The 19847-nt window shown below is 54.1% G+C and overlaps 3 protein-coding genes across 4 annotated transcripts in view; 2 read left to right on the top strand and 1 right to left on the bottom strand.

Annotated features, from left to right (window-relative positions):
- The window catches only part of AIFM1 (apoptosis inducing factor mitochondria associated 1), a 36228-nt gene extending 31195 nt beyond the window's left edge, over window positions 1-5033 (bottom strand). Inside the window, exon 1 of one of the 2 annotated variants that reach the window (XM_075007803.1) lies at window positions 4900-5033. In XM_075007803.1, coding sequence (XP_074863904.1) covers window positions 4900-4990 — 91 coding nt within the window. In that variant the 5' untranslated portion in view covers window positions 4991-5033. The remainder of the gene's footprint in view (window positions 1-4899) is intronic. The other variant, XM_075007802.1, reaches the window with a different exon arrangement.
- Window positions 5034-5177: 144 nt separating this feature from the next.
- On the top strand, window positions 5178-10512 carry MARS2 (methionyl-tRNA synthetase 2, mitochondrial). Its single transcript, XM_075007697.1, has 3 exons — window positions 5178-5409; window positions 5987-6321; window positions 7284-10512. Exons 1-3 carry the CDS (start codon window positions 5184-5186, stop codon window positions 8460-8462), a joined length of 1740 nt encoding a protein of 579 aa, XP_074863798.1. The 5' UTR covers window positions 5178-5183; the 3' UTR covers window positions 8463-10512.
- Window positions 10513-14131: 3619 nt separating this feature from the next.
- Window positions 14132-18797, top strand: RAB33A (RAB33A, member RAS oncogene family). Its single transcript, XM_075007616.1, has 2 exons — window positions 14132-14488; window positions 17692-18797. The coding sequence occupies exons 1-2, from the start codon at window positions 14276-14278 to the stop codon at window positions 18145-18147; spliced, it is 669 nt and encodes a 222-aa protein (XP_074863717.1). The 5' UTR covers window positions 14132-14275; the 3' UTR covers window positions 18148-18797.
- Window positions 18798-19847: the final 1050 nt, after the last annotated feature.

Raw genomic sequence — 19847 nt, 5'->3', positions numbered from 1 at the left:
TCTTTTTAAAAATGGAGAGAGATTTTTCATAATACAGGAAAAAGATGGTTTTGTTTTGTTTTTTTTTAAAAGCTCAACTTAAAGAATTTGCTCCAACTTATGAAAACACACTTTTAAGTAGAGATCAATATGTAAAATTTAGGAACAAAATAAGATTTTTCCATCAACATGTAAACATGAAAAATAGGGCACAAGAAGGGAAACTTTGGCACAACAGCAACCAGTAATAATATTAGCAACTTTCAAGGACATGTGCTGCTAGATTCTCCAAAGACCTTCCAAGGTCATTACTATACTCCTGCTGACAGCAAGGCAATGACCCTTTGGGATTCCTTTTACTTGGCTACCCATACAGCCCTGTCTGTAGTAACAGAGAGGAAGCCGTGCTAGTCTATACACTATCAAAACAAAAAGCAGTCAAGTAGCACTTTAAAGACCAGCAAAATAGTTTATTAGTTGAGCTCCCGTGGGACAGACCCACTTCTTCAGACCATAGCCAGACCAGAACAGACTCAATATTTAAGGCACAGAGAACCAAAAACAGTAAGCAAGGAGGACAAATCAGAAAAAAATGATCAAGGTGAAAAAATCAGAGAGTGGAGGGGTGGGCGGGGGGGGAGAAGCTCAAGAATTAGATTAAGCCAAGTATGCAGACAAGCCCCTATAGTGACTCAGAAAGTTCCCATCCCAGTTTAAACCATGTGCTAATGTGCCAAATTTGAATATAAAAGCCAGCTTGGATGTTTCTCTTTGAAGCACGGTGCGAGAAAGTTTTTTTTCAGTCACACACATACCTTTAGGTCATTACACGGTGACTATCTGAATAGGGCTTTGAAGAATTGAATTAAGACCAGGATAAATATTTCAGCTAACAGTCTGTCACCACCACGTTCAAATGAAGCAATATTTTCTGAAATGTGTACAATGACTAGAAAAACGCAGCATGCCTAATGTGCTGCAAAACTTGCTATAAGCCCTGTAAGTCAGATTTTCCTAAAAGCTGCCATGCCAAGAACAGCCCTTCCTGTGACAAACTCCACAAGTGATAATCTGTCTTTGCGAGGCAAAGAAAACTAGGTTAGAAGAGTCAAGGCTCATCATTATGGATATCAGATGAGCCCCTATTACTACGCACACTAGGTGTTTAATATTAGAGCACACAACTTTGCCTTGTATCACTCAGCCTCCAACTAAGGAAGAAATCCATTTCAGAACTTTCTGGTCCTCTAGGGTGAGTGTACACTAGGAACTAACTTCCAAGTTAGGGGCAACTTTGAAGTAGCCTGCTGAGCGTCTACACGTTTTCCCTCTCTTCGATGTAAACTTCAAAGTAAGGGAGCCCAACTTTCAAGTCTTTACCCCATTCCCAGGAATGGAGTAGTGCCCTGCTTCAAAGTTTAACTTTGAAGTTGGGTGTGTGTAGATGCTCAGCTTCAAAGTTTGTTACTTGGAAGTTGAACTTCGAAGACATTTTGCAGTGTAGATAGGGCCCTGCCATTTCCATTACATTCACAAGGAAATCAAATTTCCTGGCCAAGAAGCTCTCAGTGCTAAAGCAAGGGAACATCTAAACAAACTGAAAGGTGCCAAATTCAAAACGGACAACAGGAACTACCTTTTCACACACCTGCTGGGGAAGTCACTGCCACAGGACATTCCTGTTTTAAACAATGTATAAAGGTTCAAAAATGGATCGGAATTTATAAAGGTGATAACATCTGAGACTCAGGTAATCTACAAATGATGTAATTAGCATCAGATCCCCTGGATGGAGTGTGCTGTACTGTTTTGTTTGTTTAGGGGGGATTCTGAAGTAGAGGAGTTCAGTCATAATCCCACAGATGGTAGCTCTGCCCCCCCAGCTTCTCGGCCAAGCACATACACCAAATGCCAGAACCCGTGGTTCCTTCCGCACAGAGTAGGATTACTATCGTGACAACTCATCACAGGGCAGGTAAAACCAACCTGTCTCATGACAATCTAAAGTTAAAAAGAAAAAAAGTTTGGGAATTGTTTTCAAACCTCCTACTCTGGGATTTAACCCAGTCTTTAATTATTAGGGAACAGGATGGTGACATTCACGGGGAGCCAATTGTCCCACACCTGCCTGCTGCATGGTGTCTTGTACTTTCTTTCCAAGTACATGGTGCCGTCGACTGTTTTGAGAAGGATACTGTACTAGATGGGATTTGCCACACTGGATCAGATCCATGGTCCATGTAGGAACCACTTCCCCTTCTGCGTTTACCCATGATGCAACAAATTTGGAAAGCATCCCAAGGTGACCAGTTCCTACCTGGCCTGCCAATTCAAGGTCATACACAAGCTGCTGAAATTTTCCAAAATGTCTTGCTACACCACAATTGGTTTCCCTCCACAAGTGTTTACAAGAGACTCCCCACTTTGTTAACAGATAACCCGTGTTTTTAAACACTGTTCCATGATCTCACTCCCACCAGGTCTAACAACATTGTGCTGAAATCACTTGCAGCAGTTCATCTACACTAGGGCTCTCAGGACTGCAGAGAGTGGTGGACCTGTACCAATGCTGAAAATCATGGAAAGCACGTACAAGACTTGGACATGACTTTAAGACCAAAAGTTGCCTTTTAATATTAATATTCTAGGGTTTCCATTTTTTCCTCCCAACAAAGGAGTTAAAGTTGAATGCGCGCTTGAGAGTCCAGCCACTATCCCAACATGACACCCTCTTTATAAAAATTCTACGCCTTTGAACCAACCAAACATCTACAAGGTTAATATTTCACGTCTCCACCATTACCTCCTTCCCATTGTTCAGTCATCAGCCACTACTATCCTAGCCCAGGTACCCAACAGTAAGCATAAGTTGTCTTCTCCTGTAGCAATCAGCTGCCAGATCCACATTTATTCAGTGCGTAATAAATATTTCGAAGTGTGGTCTCTCAGGTACATTGACAAATCCAAGCACCGTACATTTTCTCAGGGTGATGTACCGGTACAACAGATTGGAAACAATGATAGATCTGTGGTGCCATAAAATAGGCTGACTGTATGGTGTTGAATAGTAACAGAGAGGCAACCATGTTAATCTGTACTCCAACAAAACAAACCAGTAGGATTGTTAGTCTTCAACGTGCTACCTTTCTGCTGCTTTGTTTTGCATGGTGTTGGTTTATGTAATTGTGGGTACACCTTGCAAGTATGTATTTTAAACTCCATTAACAACAATCTGTAGCAAATAACAAATGCAAGTTTTGTAGCGAATGGTGTTACAGTATGTCTTTGCTATACCAGAATGGATATAGAGTCTTTGAACAGAAACAGGATTTTATGAACTTCCAATCAACTGTCATTTTGACCTTTGCACACAGGTGTTTGCTAGTTATAGAGGCACAGTTAAAGGCAGGTGGGTGGTGTAAAACGGGCAGTGCCAAATGAATTAGTTAACAAGTTTCAGAACTTTTCTCTTTTTTGGTTTTTCTAACAGTGTCAAATTTTGGTCAAAGTATTTTTGGGAAGAGGGTGGGTTTTTTTGGAGTTCACTGGAACAAACTTTCCAAGTTAATGTCTTAAAACAAGCTTTGTTTGGGGAGCTCCCTGTTTAAACGTGACATAAAAGGTTAAATAGGATTGGCATATAAGGTCCAATGGACCAGACCCCTCACCCACTCCCTTAATAGATTATACCAAGCTCAAAGCCCTCCAGATGGATAAACAAATGTGTGGGGTAGGGAGCTACATCTGGAGGGGATATCTTATGTTCCTTCCTATCTGTACACATTTGTTTACAATGGAGGAGGGAGAAGCTTTTGTGCATAGAGAAAACAAACTTTTATAGGCAGCAAATTCAGTGTGGATAAAAGAACACTTGGCCTCTCTTGTCTTTTCCAAGTTTCCCACAGCTCATGGCAACCCCCTTCTGGGGACTTCTTCATGCACTCCATATTCTGATGCAAAGGGTCACAGAAGCAGGTAAAAAGCAACACAGCCAGGAGCCTTGAACTTTTACCACTAAAATTCCCTGGTTTTGGTTCTCTCCTAGACTCCAAGTCTCTCTGATCCACATCACACACAAACAGTACGAGAACTCACTCACATCCCGTTTCCTCTTCCACTATCAGGTACCCATCCCTAAAGCCATTCAGCAGGTAAGGCAGATGTGACCTCCTACAGACAGTCCCTTCACACCCAGAGTGCTTCTTATAGCTCAGAAGCTCCCCTCCTAGGCATCATCTCGAGCCCAGCTGGCTGGCGGCAACGCAATCAGGTTCCACGAGGGGGCAAGAGCACAAGAACTGACATTCAGTCAAACTAACAGTCCATCCGGCCCAATACCCTGTCTCCCCCAGTGCCCAATACCAGAAGCTCAAGGGGAGTGCAGACAGCAGGGCACCTGGATGATTCCAACAGCACTTCCCCTCCCAGCTGCTGGCAGTCAGAGAGCTGGGGTGCCAGGACCGCGGGCTGCACTCCCTGGCTACCAGGCAACGATGGATCCACCCACCTGCTCCCTTGGCCGCCCTCCATCCCACACGCTGCCTGCGTGCCCCGCCTGGCCCGGCCAGCGGCTCGGGGAGCACGCCCGGCGGATGCTGTCCCGGCTGTCGCACGCCGCCTTCCTGGCAGGCCCCCGCCAGCTGCCCTGGCCACAGCGTCGGCCTCGGAGCAGACCGAGCTCTGTGACCGGCAGGGCCCTGTTCCCGGGACCGGGCCCCGGGGGGTCCCCGCCCGGGGCGAGCAGGGCCGGAGCGGTCCGCTACAGGGATCGAGCCCGACGCCCGCTATGGGGCAGGAGCCTGAACCAGGGCCCGCTCCAGGGATGGGCCCCGGCCCCGCTGCGGGGCGGCGACCCGGGAGCTCCCGCGGGCAGGCGCGTGCCGAGGCGGGCGGGAACGGGGGACGCTCGCCCCGACCCACCTGCCGCCGCCCGGCCCCGCGGCCTCGGGCTGAGGGAGCGCAGGCCCCGCGCCAGCTTCTCCGCCAGAGCGGCCCCCCGGCAGCGGAACATGTCTGCAGCGCGCCCGGCCTCCGCTCCGCTCCGCTCCGCCTGCACAGCGCACACCCGCCCCGCCCCGCCCACGGCGCATGCGCCCCCGCCGCCTCGCGCCCCCATTGGCTGCGCCCGCCACGTCACACGCCGGCCGGCCTGCGCCGCGTCGCTCTTGCCCCGCGTCTCTATGGTGCGGCCGCCGGGGCGGACCATGCGGCTGTTAGCGGCGAGCTGGCCGCGCCGCCCCCCGCCCTGGCCGCGCCGGGCCCCTCCCCGGCGGGGAAGCAGCGGGCCGGGCCGCCGCTGGCTCCTCTCCACGCCGATCTTCTACGTGAACGGCCCCCCGCACATCGGGCACCTCTACTCCGCGCTGCTGGCCGACGCGCTGCACCGCCACCGGGGCCTGCGGGGGGCGGGCCCGGGCCGCCTCGCCACGGGTCGGTGAAGGGGGGCAGCGCCCTGCGGGGGGGTGTCAGTGGGGGGGCGGTCGGTGGGGGGCGGCAGCGCCCTGCGGGGGTGTCAGTGGGGGGGGCGGTCGAGGGGGGCCCAGTGCGGGGGGCCCAGTGCGGGGGGGGGCAGCGCCTTTGGGGGGGGAGGGCGGTCCGGGGGGCAGCGCCTTGCCGGGGGTGTCCCTGCCGGGGTAGTGTATAAAACTGCTCCCGCGGGGTGGGGGGTTTGCTCTTTGTAGCCATTACTGGTACGGTAGGATTGTAACAAACTACACAGGTGCTGGAGCTAGGACGGGGGGCGGGGGGGGGGTTGGGTGTGTATTGGGGGGGTGCTGCGGCACCCCTACCTTGAAGCCGTTTCCATTCCATACAGGGTTTACCGTTTGGTTCATTCCTTCCCGCGCACCTGATTACAGGACATTGCTACTTCCCACCTCAGGTAGCAAATTCCTGCAAGGAGCATACAGTGCACCCTGGCCTGGAGTGCTTGGGGGTGGTGAGGGCAGTGTCCGCAGCAGATGGGTGTCCCGGGACCCACACTCACAGCCACGCTTGGTCGTTCCAGGGACTGACGAGCATGGGTTGAAAATCCAGCAGGCGGCGGCTGCAGCTGGGATGCCTCCCCAGGAGCACTGCGCCCACGTGTCCAGCCTGTTTCGCGACCTCTTCTCCCAAGCCGCCATCTCCTTCACAGACTTCATCCGCACCACAGAGCCGCGCCACCGCCAGGCGGTGCAGCACTTCTGGGCAGCGCTCCAGGGCCGCGGGCTGCTGTACAAGGCCTTCTATGAGGGCTGGTACTGCACCCCGGAGGAGTGCTTCCTGAGCCCGGCCCAGGTCACCGAGCGCCCTGATGCCCGGGGCCGCCCCTGCAAGGTCTCACTGGAGAGCGGCCATCAGGTACGCACTGAGCTGCGCTGCCTCCACTGCCTAGCTAGGCACAGCGGGCAGGTGGGTGGGCAGGCAGCTGTGTCCTTCCTTCCCACCAGGGCTCAGGCCCTGTGCTCCTCTTATGGATGTTCACTAACTGGTCTGCTACAAAGAAGCAATAGCCATTCCACAGTTAATGCTGCAGGAGAGAAGCTGAAGGTTCAAACCTCTCTAGAATTTGCTCACCTGGTTAGATCGGCTTGAAATTTGGCGTTCAGGGACTGGAGCGGAGTTAGTGGTCTAAAGTCATAGTCATTTATTCAGAGGGTTCTGGAGAGCTAGAGGGCTCTAAAATGATCCAGTAACAGAGAGATAGCCATGTTAGTCTCTAAACTATCAACACAAAAAGCAGTTCAGTAGCACTTTAAAGACTAACGTCTATCTGCAGAGTTTGTGCCCTGTTTTAACGAAAGTGTGATTTCAAATTAATTCAGTTGAATAAGTGCAAAGGTATTGTGAACACTCTGAAATTGATATCAGGCTGTTGTGTATCAGATTATTTTACAAGGATTTGGAAAAGGTTTACAATCAATTGAAGTAAGATGCTTTTAAATTTAAGGAAGAATGGCTATGTAAGATTTTGCACTTGTTTCACTAAACAGGCTTAAGACCAAATTTAAGTTAAGCCCATGTTTAACTTAAACTTTTGCCCATTGTCTGGGAAGTTTTATTTTCTGTTTTTCTAATGCACGCAGAAAGGCGGAGGAGCAGGACTTAGTATGAGAGAGGTACGCAGACGAGAGCTTTGCACTGTGTGGCTTTCCAAAGTCAGAATTGTGAGAATTAAGCTTCTCTGCAGTGGGAGGGCACAAGGCCTCAGCTAGGCCCTGTTGGATGTCTGCAACCATAACTCTGTTATCAAAGATGGGTATCTGCCGTAGGACGGTTAGTGAAGGGTATGGGGCGTAATCATTTTTCTCTCGCGCTCTCAGGTGCACTGGACCAAAGAGGAGAATTACATGTTCAAGCTGTCGGAATTCCGAGAGCCGTTAAGGAAGTGGCTCCTGGGAAATCGGCATGTGATCTCCCCTGAGCCCTTCTACCAGGTGGTGCTCCAGTGGCTGGAAGAGGACTTGCCAGACCTGTCTGTCTCCCGTGAGAGAAGCCGATTACAGTGGGGTATCCCCGTCCCTGGTGACTCAAAGCAAACCATTTATGTGTGGGTAGATGCCTTGGTGAACTATCTGACTGTAGTGGGTTACCCTGATGCACACCATGCCTGGTGGCCGGCTGCTCACCATGTCGTTGGCAAGGACATTCTCAAGTTCCATGCCATCTACTGGCCGGCGTTACTCATGGCTGTGGGGCTTGATCCCCCAGAGCAGATCTACGTGCACTCCCATTGGACGGTCCATGGGCAAAAGATGTCAAAGAGCCTGGGCAACGTGGTGGATCCACTGGCATGTTTCAGGCAGTACACGGTGGAAGGCTTTAGGTACTTTCTGCTAAGGCAAGGTGTCCCCGACCGAGACTGTGACTATTATGAGGAGAAGGTTATTAAGCTGGTGAATTCTGAACTGGCAGATGCCCTGGGGGGGCTTCTCAACCGTTGTACATCCCCTAGCATCAACCCCAGTGGGACTTACCCGCTTTTCTCAGAGTCGTGCTTTCCACAGGTCTCTGACCACCTGGGGGTAGACGCCGTGGGGAGGGCGGTGGCTGAGGACTATGAGCTAGTGGCATCAGTTGCCCACCTGCCTACCCAGGTGTCTCACTATTTTGAACGCTTTCAAATATACAAAGCTTTGGAAGCCATTGTTGCATGCGTGAGGCAGACCAACGGGTTCTTCCAGAGACACGTGCCCTGGAAACTCAGCCGAGACAGCCCTGCCGAGAACCGCTGGCTTGACACCATCCTGCACGTCGCTCTGGAATGTCTGCGGGTTTATGGGATTCTGCTGCAGCCAGTGATTCCAGCCACTGCAGACAAGCTACTTTCCAGGCTGGCTGTAATGCCAGCAGAGAGGGCTTTCTCAGAGTTGACTTTTCTGCCTCGCTACCGTGGGAAGCCATGTCCCTTTGAAGGAAGACGACTTGGGCCTGACACAGGGGCCTTATTTCCTAGGCTGGAAACACAAAGAAAGCGTCAGCTGGAAACCAAAAGGTCTTAGATTTTTACAAACAACTGCTGTGAATAAACACCCCCAAAACACCCAGGACATCTTTCTCTGTTTAAGTATGGTTTTTAAAATGTGTTAACAAGATGAGGCACCAGCTGGATGGATCTCATGCAGCTTCCCCTTGGCTGGCATGCCCCTTACCAAACTGGCAGGCAGGCCTGATACCTGATTGTGCTAGGACCTCGGAGTGGGAGCCAGGCCTGTTGGATTTCGTGGGATTTTGAGTGGAAGCTTCTCTGGTGATGTCCATCCTCAGCAGTTCCTTGATTCAGTCAGCAGCAGCAGGGAGCCAGCGAACTGCAACTGCAGGACCGAGCAGGATGTGGCTGCTGTTTGCTCTGCTATTGAGCGTGAGATGTGGGAAGGGAATAGAATAGTGCCTGATTCTCCTTCACTGCTGGCCTTTTCTAGATAACCTGTGGGCTCTAAAAAGAGAACCCTGCCCCACCCTCCCCTTTCACCCAGTGAGTTTCTTTATCCCTCCTGTCTGCCCTCTCATTAATGTGAGGAGCTAAGTGGTCATTCTACTAATGACATCTGGTCAAGAGCACAGCACCCTGGCCCTGAGTAGCCTCTCCTCTCCTGGGGTGAGGCCCCCCTCAGCTAGGACCTCTGCAGGAGGAAGAGAGGACCCTGGGGGCACTCAGTCCTATTGGCTGGCTTAGCTGGGCAGGAGCTGATGACAGGGCAGTGACAAGGGTTGCCAGTTCTGCGCAGCACAAAGACAAGGCAGCTTTGGCTGAGTGTCGGCTCTCGGAGCTGGGGCTGGTGGAGACGCGATTGCTGAAAGGAAGGCTCCTGCGCTGGGCAGGGTTAATCTTGCCCTGTCTCAGAGCCAGGATGAGTGGTAGCTGCCCCCCTAGGCCATTGGCCTGGCAAGGACCAGAACCACTGTAGACGTGAGCAATTTTGAGGTTTATGAGCAATCGATGCAGCTGAAAGAAGTGGACGTGCCGTGGAATTGTTGATCTCATTGAAGTGTGCCATGCTCCTGAAGAGACTGGGTGGGAACCCCTGCACCATGCTGGCAACTGTGTCCTTCCCAGACCACCAGGCCCTCCCCCAGGCCACTGCCCTGGTGCAGTGCCCCCCACTCTCTCTGGAGTTCTCCCCTCCCAGGAACCCCTGCACCCCAATCCCCACCTTACCTCAGTGACCTACTACCCGTCGCCATCTAGTCCCTTTCCTCAGTGGCAACCTGCGGTTGGCAGTGGCCACTCATCTTTGGCAGGGGTTTTGGACCTGCTGCCCTGGCAGCCTCCCTGCAGCCTGGGAGCTTGCCTGGCCAGAGCTCCCCCAGCTCCACCTGCCTTTGCCCCAGCCCTGCTCTGTTAGGAAGCTCCCTCTAGCTTCCCTGGCAGCTAGGTCCCTCCTACTGCACAGCAAGAGGAAGTGTCCTCCTTTAATACAGCCCATAGCCAGTCAACACTTGATAATGACTGGAGATTCCCGAGCATCCCCTAAAACCAAACCGGGTCCGGGACTATCACTGGCTGGTAGGATACCCTGAAGGAAGGCTCATCTGCTTCCCATGGATGTGGGAAGGTGCCAGAGGGGACCTCCTCCGCAAAGGTTTCTCTGCTCATCTATAACCATGTTAGATGCGTCGGGCACCCTGGCTGCATTTGCTGACTCTTTGCTTTCATTTAAAAGCTAATAGTCCATGGCCCCCTGCATGCAGGGGAGAGCATGAACGCATGACCTCTCCCAGCTGAAGCACAGCTGCAAAGCACTGGGACCCCATGCATCTTAGTTTTTAAACACTCATGATTGGTAAGCCAAACACATGGCAGTGTGAGGCCTGATCCATGGTCCTGGCAGTGCTGCACGGGAGATCAGAGAATCACAGAAAAACAGGGTGGGAGAAAACCAGAGGGGGGCCAGCAAGTGCTTAATGTGCAATGAATGAATATGCCAGTGCTCCAGCAGCTGCCCTGGCCAGTCCTCACCTGGGCTCATTGCTTAGCCCCTTCTTGTTCCTGCTGTTTATGTGAACCACTTGGCTCTCAAAGTGTCTATGCTGCAATGAACACCAGGAGCACTGAATCTCAGAGCTTGGCTTGTGGGGCTCAGGCTGTGGGGCTAAAACTTACCGTGTAGATGTTTGGGCTCAGGCTGGGAGACCCAGCCCCTTGCCGGATTTCAGAAGCTGGGTGCTCTCCTGAGCCCGAACGTCTATGTGGCAGTTTTTAGCCTTGCAGCCTGAGCCCCACAAGCTTGGCCAGCTGACCTGGGCCGTAGGTGACCCGTGGTAGCACTTGGGAGATGCACTGCCTTTGAATTGCTAAATTGGGTGTCCTCTCCATGTCCTCTCCCTGCACCACCTCCCTTTGCAGACACCAGTCTCTCCTGCTCTGGGTCTTCTTGAAGTAGAGATGAACCCACTCCTCAGCCCTCCCAGTGCAGCCTGCAGTCAAAATCTGCAAGAAAGCTCCCCTGGGGTGGTTAGACTCCTCCCCTGTGCACCTGTCCCTGGAGTCCTCAGATATTCTCTAAGGGAGGGAGTGGATGCTGTCAGTGCTGACAAAGAATGCCTCCGAGCATTTTCTCCCTTTCCCCGGGTAGCTGTGAGGTTTCTCAGCAGCCTTTTCTTCTGCATACGTCCCTTCTGCAGCTGAGCGGCTTTCCTGAGCCTGCTCCTGAATGCATTTAAAGTCCTGTCCAGGACAATTTTCCTCTCCGCTGCAGCCATGACTACTAGCTGGGTTCTAGCACGGTTTCCTTGACTACGGTGAAGGGTGTTAGAGCCATTCACAAAGCCCCAGGGTTGGGGGGGAAGGGCTGCCACTCTCTGGCTTAAGGGGGCTTTGCATTGCAGCCTGCTGCATTGCTCCGGAGAGTCACGCTAGGCCCCTAGCGGCTGCAGTCACCACTCAGCTCCACCAGTGCTAACAGGCAGCAGCTGCTGTCCCGCCCCCCTCCCCAAGATGCTGTGGTGGAGGGAGAGGCTGGCACAGAGAAAGGAACAGGAGATGGAGGGATGAAGCAGCTCTGCAGAGATTCCTGGGCACTAAGGAAGACCCCAGGAAAAAAGACAGGGCAATGGGGGATGATATCGAAGCTTTTGTCTCTGCTCCAAACAATAGTGCAGGCAGGCAAGGCCCCTTGGAATCGGCTCCACCATGGCTGCAATTATGGGGCCTTTAGAAGTTTGCTGCCCTGCACAGCGACCCCCTGCCCATGGGGGGATGTGCCCTGTGCAGGGGAAGGGAGCTATGCTCTAGGCTGCAGGGGCAGGCCCAGAGCTGCAGAGGGGGAGGCAGGCAGTGTTGGGCCCACCCCTGCACTCACTAGCCTCAATGGGAAGTGGAGTGACCCAGGCCCAGCCCTGCTGCTAGGGCCAGGCTCCACCACTAGTCCCCTGGGCTGCATTGCTTGGAGGAAGGCATGGAATGGGGGTGCGGGCAGAGCGGGCCGGGGGGAGGAAGAGGCAGGGGCTAAGGGTTAGGGGTAGAGTGGGGGTAGTCCTGGACCCCCCAATCCTTAGGGATGGACTGGCTGGGGTACGGGGCTGGCTGCTGGAGCCGGTGAGGTCCAGCATGCATCTGCGTAGGGCACCACTAAATTGGGGGCAATTCATTTGGTGCCCTACGCAGCTGTGTGTTTTGTGCTTGGCAGGGACTGCCCTACTGCAACAGCAGCTCGCACCCTGGCTGTGAGTGGAACACAGCCCCAGCATGGGGAAGGGCAAGGAAGGAAGAGATGGAAAAATGACTAGATCAACTGTGTGGAAGAAAGAGGGGAGTTAGAGTGAGGGGCGCAGGGCCAGGAGACGGGGCAGAAGCGGGAAGAGAAGCACTCCAGCCAAGGTGGGTGCACAGGTGGCGTGAAATGTTCCGAAGCAGAAAGCTGGGGCCAATGTAAGTAAGACGCCCCCCGGGCATCATGCTAGACTGAGCATCCAGGTAAGGGCAGCGCTGGGCAAAGGTGGAGGAACTCTTCCCTGTATACCAGAGGGCAGGAGAAAAGGTCCCCCAAATGGACCCAAGCGTCATGACAGCAACCCAAGCTGAGCGTGGGGCAGGAGAGAGAGCAGAGACAGCCTTGTCCAGGAGAGCCACCTGCCAGCAAGACAGGAACAGGCACAGGGCAAGTTTACATTCAACGTGCCCTGCTGACGTATCGCACCTGGAGAAGAAGATGATGCTCTGTGCTGATGGAAGAGGGCTTTCCTCTCAGCTTAATAACACTGCCTTGGCAAGAGGTGGTAGCTATGTCGACAGGAGAAGCTCCCCACGGACAGAGATGTCTGATAGGCTTTTACATCTACACTGATGCTTAGATCGGTAGTAACAGAGCAGTAGCCGTGTTAGTTTGTATTAAAACAAAACAGCAGAAATGTAGCACTTTAAAGACTAACAAAACCATTTATTCACTGATGACAGATCCACTTCATCAGATCAATAGCATTTCCAGTACAGACTGACATCTCGGTAAGTACAGAGGTCAGGTCAGGTCAGTGTGATGGATGTTGCCTAGTCACACGTGGGGTTGGCATAAATTACACCCTGATGGACGTTGTTTTACTGATCTATGCAGACAAGCCCACAGATGCTCTATGTGACAAAGTGGGAATTCTCTGTAATATTTTTATGCCTATGTGTGACTTGGTTTCCCTCTGTACTTACTTTGCTAGGTGCACAGGGGTAACAATCCGCTCTGGGAGCAGAGCGGGACGCACAAGGTCTTGTGTCATGTAACCCTCTAGGATGGAGTTAATGGGTTGTTAAAGGACTGGCTGAAACTGACCAAGATGAATGGCACCTCTACAAAGATGATAGGATGGAGCACTTACTCCTTACCCATGGGATGCTCTGGCCAGGTGGAACACCAGGACTCAGTAGGGCTCTGTGGGAGCTGGAGGATGGATTGAAAGGTGGCGGGTCCCTTGCATAAGAGTTAGCTCAAGGGCCAGAGGTGGCACCGAGGGGAGAGTGCCACAGTGAGGCAGCCAAGATGTCTCCAGTGGCAGCCTGGCTCCCAGGAGCCTGAACTCTTATCTGAACCTTCTCCTCTCCCTGCCAGCCGGCGGCTGCTCAGGCTGTGTAGCCAGGTGACTCATAACTGGTTGCCCATTGTGTGAAAAGGCTGCAGTGCGGCTGCAAAGCTTCCCACGCAGTGCTGTGCCCGGAAGGGGCCAGGTACAAGCCTTCCCCGGGAGGCTGGCTGGGCCGGAGCCAGGGGGAGCTGGGCATCACTGGTGCCTGGAGGCCTGGCAGGACACAGGCCTGCCCGGGGGGAAACGCGTGGGCCCTCAGCGCCCAGCAAAGTGAGGGGCTCGTCCCCGGCTGGGCCAGAGGCCTGACCGCGTGGCCCCGCGATACCTGTCCCAGGTGCGCGCTGATGGTCCCACCGGCAGCAACCCCGCCTGGGTGCGGCTTCAGGCGCCCGGAGGAGATTCGCGCAGGGGCTGCACGCGTCGCCCCGGGGGCCGCGCACGCTCGGTGCGCCAGGCCGGGCTCCCGCAGCCGGAGAGCCCCGCTCCTCCCGCCTGCCCGCCCGCCCCGAGCTGGGGGCCGCGCCTACAAGAGCCGGCTGGGAGGGGGACGGGCTGTGCCCGCGGGTTCCCGGCTCGCTGCAGGGGCGGGGTCGCTGGGGAAGGGCCGTTCCCCGCCTGCGTGACCCGGCCGGAGCGGAGCCCCCTTCCCGGGCTGCGCCGGCAGAGGGCGGACCCGGCGAGCGGCCGGGCCCTGCGGGGGCGCCCCGAGCCGAGCCGGCGGCAGGGGGAGGGTCTCCGCCGCGCTGACTCTGCTGCCGCCGCCAGCCGCCTCCCTCCCGCCTTTGTGCGCGGGCCGCCGCCCGGCATGCAGCCCCCCGGGCCGGCCGCGCTGGACGCCTCGCTGGAGCAGTGCCTGCGGGTCCGCATCTTCAAGATCATCGTCATCGGCGACTCCAACGTGGGCAAGACCTGCCTGACCTTCCGCTTCTGCGGGGGCGCCTTCCCCGCCAGCACCGAGGCCACCATCGGCGTGGACTTCCGCGAGAAGACGGTGGAGATCGAGGGGGAGAAGATCAAGGTGGGGGGGGGCAGCGAAGGGGGGTGCTGGGCGGAGGTGGGGGGATGCGGGTGAGTGGGGAACTGAGGTGGAGGGGACCCAGGCGGCTGTGACCCGGGGGGACACGGGGCAGGCACTGGGGGAGCCGGCGGGCAGGTGAGGCCTCCCCTGCAGAGAAGGGGACGGGGAGGGTGCTGGGGCACTCTGGAGGCATGCAAAGGCCAGGGGGATGATTGGCAGGGCCTGGAGGCGAGTGGGGGTGTGTGGGAGAGAAGTGAGGGGGCGGCGGCGGAGATGGGTGCGGTAAGGAAGGGTGGCAAGCGAGGAAGCTGTTGCAGGGATGGGGGGCAGTGGGACATGAATGAGGCCGTCCCTGGTGGGGAGCTGGAAGCAGGGGGAGGCCTTGGGGTGGCAAGGGCATGTGAGAGAGTGGCGATTGCAGTAGCAAGTTTTAGGGGCAGGAGTGGGTGGGGAGCTGCATAGGGGTTGGGGGGAACATCCAGGGGATGGGGAGCATTGTGGAGGGGGCAGGGGCTGAGGTGAAGTGGGCACAGGACGTACAAGGGGGTGGGAGGGGTGGAGGGGCATGAGGAGGCTGGAGTGGATGGGACAGGAGACTTATGAGGGTTTGATGCGGGGGTGGGTGGCAGGAGGGCGGCAGGAGGGCCCTGGCATTTCCACCAGGGCAGGCCTATGTCCTGCAAGGCTTGGAAACCAGGCCTTCAAGCAGGAGGGCCATGGACCAGGCCCGTGGGGGGGAGACCAGTTCCAAGGTGGGTAGAGGAGGAGGTGCTTGCTCTTGGTGAGAATGCTGTGGGTCCCATGAGCCCAGGTTTGGAGCAAGGGAGCCGCGTGGGGGAGTGGTTGAGTGAGAGCTTGGAAAAAGGAGTTGGTAGCTGCTTAGGACTTCTGCTGCTGGGCCTGGAGAGCACTGGGGAACATGGCCGGCTTTGCAGAGCTGGGCTGTAGGCCCAGGAAGGTTGCAGTTTGCTGAGCAGAGCTGTGGACCCAACCACTTGCTGTGACTTGTTCAAGGCCCTGCAGCAGCATGTGAAGTCAACTGGCAGCCCAGTGGGATGTTCCTTGCTGTGTCCATCTGTAATGGCTACGCTGGGAGCAGCTCTCGAGCAGCTTGCTCTGTGTGGTTGCCTTCTCTTGCTTGCGTTCTCCGTTGGAAGAAGTGTAGCACCTCCCCAGACAGCCAACACAATGAGCCAAGCCCCCAAACCACGAGAGACTTGATGGTGGGTCTTTTTTCACGGTTTTGCCTCCTGGTTTCTGAGCCGTTAGGCGGCACTCAGGTGTTTTCAGACTTGTATTCGCCAAAGTGAGGACCAGAACCACCTTTTAAACAAAAGCTGAGATTCTGCAAAATGCTCACCCCATCCGCTCAGTGCAGAGATTGGGTATGGCTGCCAGCCCTGGGGGCTGACACTGGGAAGTCAAGCTGGATGTTTGAGGCTGGTGGGCTTTGACTGGCTGGGTGATGTAGCAGAGAGGATGGGAAGATTGGCAGGCTGCAGCTTGAGTGACCCCAGAGGCTGAGGGCTTCTGCAAATGGAACAGTCAGTCAGCTCATGCCATTTTACCACAACTCACAGTATTTGGTGGTTCTCTGTAACTCGTGATCTGATGATCACGCTCAGCTTTTTCATGGGGACGGGGGGAGCTGTCAGCTTCTAGCTCCTCCCGGATGCCGATGAAAACCCTGAGAATGTGACCCAAATGAGAGTGAAAGGGTCAGAAACCAGGCAAGAGCTGTAGCCACTGGGCTGCTGAGTCCATCTCTCTGACCCTGTTAGTTACATAAGTGAAACGCTCCAGCTGGAGACTTGCTCTGTATCCCAGTGGCAGGATGCTTGCCTGGGAGACCCAGGTCTCTGCTTCAAATTGGATGGAGCAGATGACATTTGAACCTGGGCCTCCCATCTCCCAGGGCAGTGTGCTGCCCACCAGGCTGAGGGGGGGCGGCTCCCAGGTGCTCAACATCTCAGTGTGACCACTCCATCATCAGACGTTTCCATGGTGATAAGAGCTGTCATACGTGTTCAATATGTTGTCGGCCGGCATTGTTCCTGTGCCCTGTGTTCATGCTCGTGCGATTCACACCACACGTTGGCCTGGCGTCCATGTGGCCTGATGTCCGTCTTACTCCTCCAGGCCTGAGAAGTGCCCAGCCTGCTTCCCTCCCTGGCTGCTTACGCTTGAGCTGTGTGGGGAGAGGGGTTAGCGGCCCAGGCTGGAGTTCTGGCAGAGGGGAAACATGAGGGTTGGGTACACTGGAAAGAGGGCTCGTGAGAGGCTGGGAGCTGGAAGATCTGCACAACAGTGAGGCCAGGGCAGCCCCTCCTTCCCGCACTGTCCTTGTGATTCACACTAAAGGGGGTCGCTCTAGGAACTGAATGGCAACACAGGAGGAACGACCACGCTTGCATCCTGCCAGCTTGAGAGACTCTCCTGCTGCATGAAGGTGCCATGGCGCTGGGTCGATATGGAACCCGGCTGATTTCCACGTCCACCTGCACTTTTAAAAAAGAATCAAACCCGGGCTTCAGGGTGCACCTGCAGGGGCTGGTCAGGAAGGAATTTTCCTATTTCTTCCCCTGTCAGGTTGACCCCTCTACAAGAGGCCGGGTGCGCTAGAGGGCTTGTCACTGCTTCTGGAGCAGGATGCTGGCGGAGGCGGATTCCAGCCTGGTCTCGTGTTGGCGTGTGGTGTGCCGGCTGCCTTGTGCACATCGTTGCCACGGCGAGGATGGCAGTGAAACAAACACGTTTAGAGAGGAGGCACTCAGAGGGTCTGTCTGAGGGGTATTGCCGGCAGGATGCTCAGCAAAAGCGGGTGAATCCCAGAGAGCCACTTTGCGCAGGGTAAGGCCAGAGGATCAAGGCTTCTTGGCCAGAGTACAGGGACCATTTGCAGGTAAAGTAGAGAGCCACCCAGGGAAGGCTCAGCGGTGGCAGTGGAGGTGAAGGAGAATTAGCCATGTGGAGCTTAGCCGTGGTCTAGCCTTACTAATCAAGCTGAACCAGGGTTCCGTGCGTATTGAGAAAGATACAGACTAAGAGGAAATGCCCCAGGTCTCTGCCTCCAGCCTCTGCCCGCAAAAATCTGCCCGTTCCTGAGACACAAGGCCTGCTCCGTGTTGGGGTGGAGGTTGTGCTACAGGCCATCCTCATCCTGCATCTTGGCTGCCTCAGGCACACTGTGCTTTGTTTTCCAGGTGCAGGTCTGGGACACAGCTGGCCAGGAGCGGTTCCGAAAGAGCATGGTAGAACACTATTACCGCAACGTGCACGCCGTTATCTTTGTCTATGATGTCACTAAGATGGCTTCCTTCACCAATCTCAAGATGTGGATTGAGGAATGCAACGGGCACGCTGTGCCCCCTTTCGTCCCCAAGGTGCTTGTTGGGAACAAATGTGACTTAAGAGAACAAATTCAGGTGCCATCCAGTGTGGCCCTGAAATTTGCGGATGCTCATAACATGCTTTTGTTTGAAACGTCAGCCAAGGACCCCAAAGAGAGTCAGAATGTGGAGTCCATTTTCATGTGCCTGGCCTGCCGGCTGAAGGCCCAGAAGTCCCTGCTCTATCGGGATATGGAGAGGCAGCAGGGAAAGGTGCAGAAACTGGCGCTCACGCAAGATGCTAACAATAAAAATTCCTGCCCCTGCTGAACAGTGGCTGTGCATTCTAGGTTAACGTTATTGGGAGGGGGAGAGGTTTGTGCCCGGATGAGAAGGACACCTGCTTATTTCATGATAATTTAATGTTAACAAAATAAAATTTGTATCACCGATGTCTGCTTTGAGTCTGTCTTTGCCTGTGAACAGGGCATTCAGGATATCTCTGCGCTGGAAGGAATGGTGTCTCATCTAGGACTAGAACCATCAGAAGAGAAAAGCCCCTGGCTGGCTGTCCAGCTAACCACCTCAGACATTAACCCTAGGTAAATTCTGCAGGACACGTTCCAGTTATGCCATGAGACTCGACCGTTTGATGCTGTGTGGAGAGGTATCCTAGCTGCTGTTCTGCAACAGCTGAATGGCCTGACTTGTGCACGTTGCTCTGAGTAGGATCCCTGGACGGGTAAAATCTAACATTTTGAATGACTGTGTGATGTTGAGAACAGCCCTAGGGCAGAGGGAAAGCGGCACCTGACTCTCAGTTGGTCTGATCAGCCCTAACTCACTATTGTTATTATGGGACACCTTTTAGATACAGATTGTCATCGGGTAGCTCAGAACTCCCACTAGGTAGCAATGCTGTGCAATGTAGGTGCACAATCTGATTATGGACACGTTGAAATTATACATCTTAAAATAGGTTCGCCAATCAAAGAGGAATCGCAATGCACAGTCAGCCTGTGGAACTCCTTAATCCTGTGTATATTTTGTTAATAAATGTATTTCATTCTTAATAGAAACCAACTCAGCTTTGTGCTTAAAGGGAAGGGGATATTCACACCGCCCCCGCCCCACTTAAGATAGTAAGCTGTGATGTGGTCTTATCTCTTTTACAAGAGCAGTGAACATAATTATTTTTCACAGCGGCACAGGAGAGAGCTGGACACTTCAGGATACATAGTTTTGGGGGAAGTTCAGGACTGGGACTGTGTTGGGATCATCTTGCTAGTTGTAAATAAGGCTGGAGTAACTTGGATGTGTTGCTGGCATGCTGATGGGGCCTGAGCTGCTGGACCAGGGCTACAGCTACACATGGCGGAGTGTGATCTGTGTGCTAGTAGACTTGTCGTGTGAGCAGCCTCAGTTGGGTGGTACAGTAGTGAGGAACCCAGAGCTACAGGACAGGCCCTGGATTGGACGCTGAACTGACCAGACCCTCACAGCTATAAAAATAATGTGGTACACATGACGCTGATTAAAAACCAGCTAATTCTGAAAGGTTGCAAAATGTCTCTATTGCAGCAATCTGTTCTTGGCCTTGTGCTACTTGAACAGAATCAGTGACCTAGAAAGGAACATAAAACCATCACGGATAAAGTTTGAGGGTGACATCAAAATTGGGGGAGTGGTAAATAACGAAGAGGAAGGGTCACGGGTAGCGAATGATCTAGATCTTGCATTTTAGTACTGTGGAATGGAAATGTCTACATGTAGGAACAAGGAATGTCTGGCTGTAGTTACAGAATGGGGGACTCCAGCCTGCGGAGCAGTCACTCCAAAAATGATTTGTTAGGGGGAAGAGAGAATCAGCTGAGTGTGAGCTCCCAGGGTGGCGATGTGATAAAAGGGGTTAATGTGATCCTGAGGGAGGTAAACTGGATAATCTTGAGTAGGGGTAGAGAGGTTATTTTACCTGTGTGTGTGTGTGGGACTGGTGTTACAGCTGCTGGAATCGCATGTCCGTTTCTGCT

Source organism: Carettochelys insculpta, chromosome 13, assembly GCF_033958435.1.
Source record: "Carettochelys insculpta isolate YL-2023 chromosome 13, ASM3395843v1, whole genome shotgun sequence".
Classification (NCBI taxonomy): Eukaryota; Metazoa; Chordata; order Testudines; family Carettochelyidae; genus Carettochelys; species Carettochelys insculpta.
Note: the sequence above shows the minus strand (reverse complement) of the source record. Positions and strands in the feature narration are given on the sequence as shown.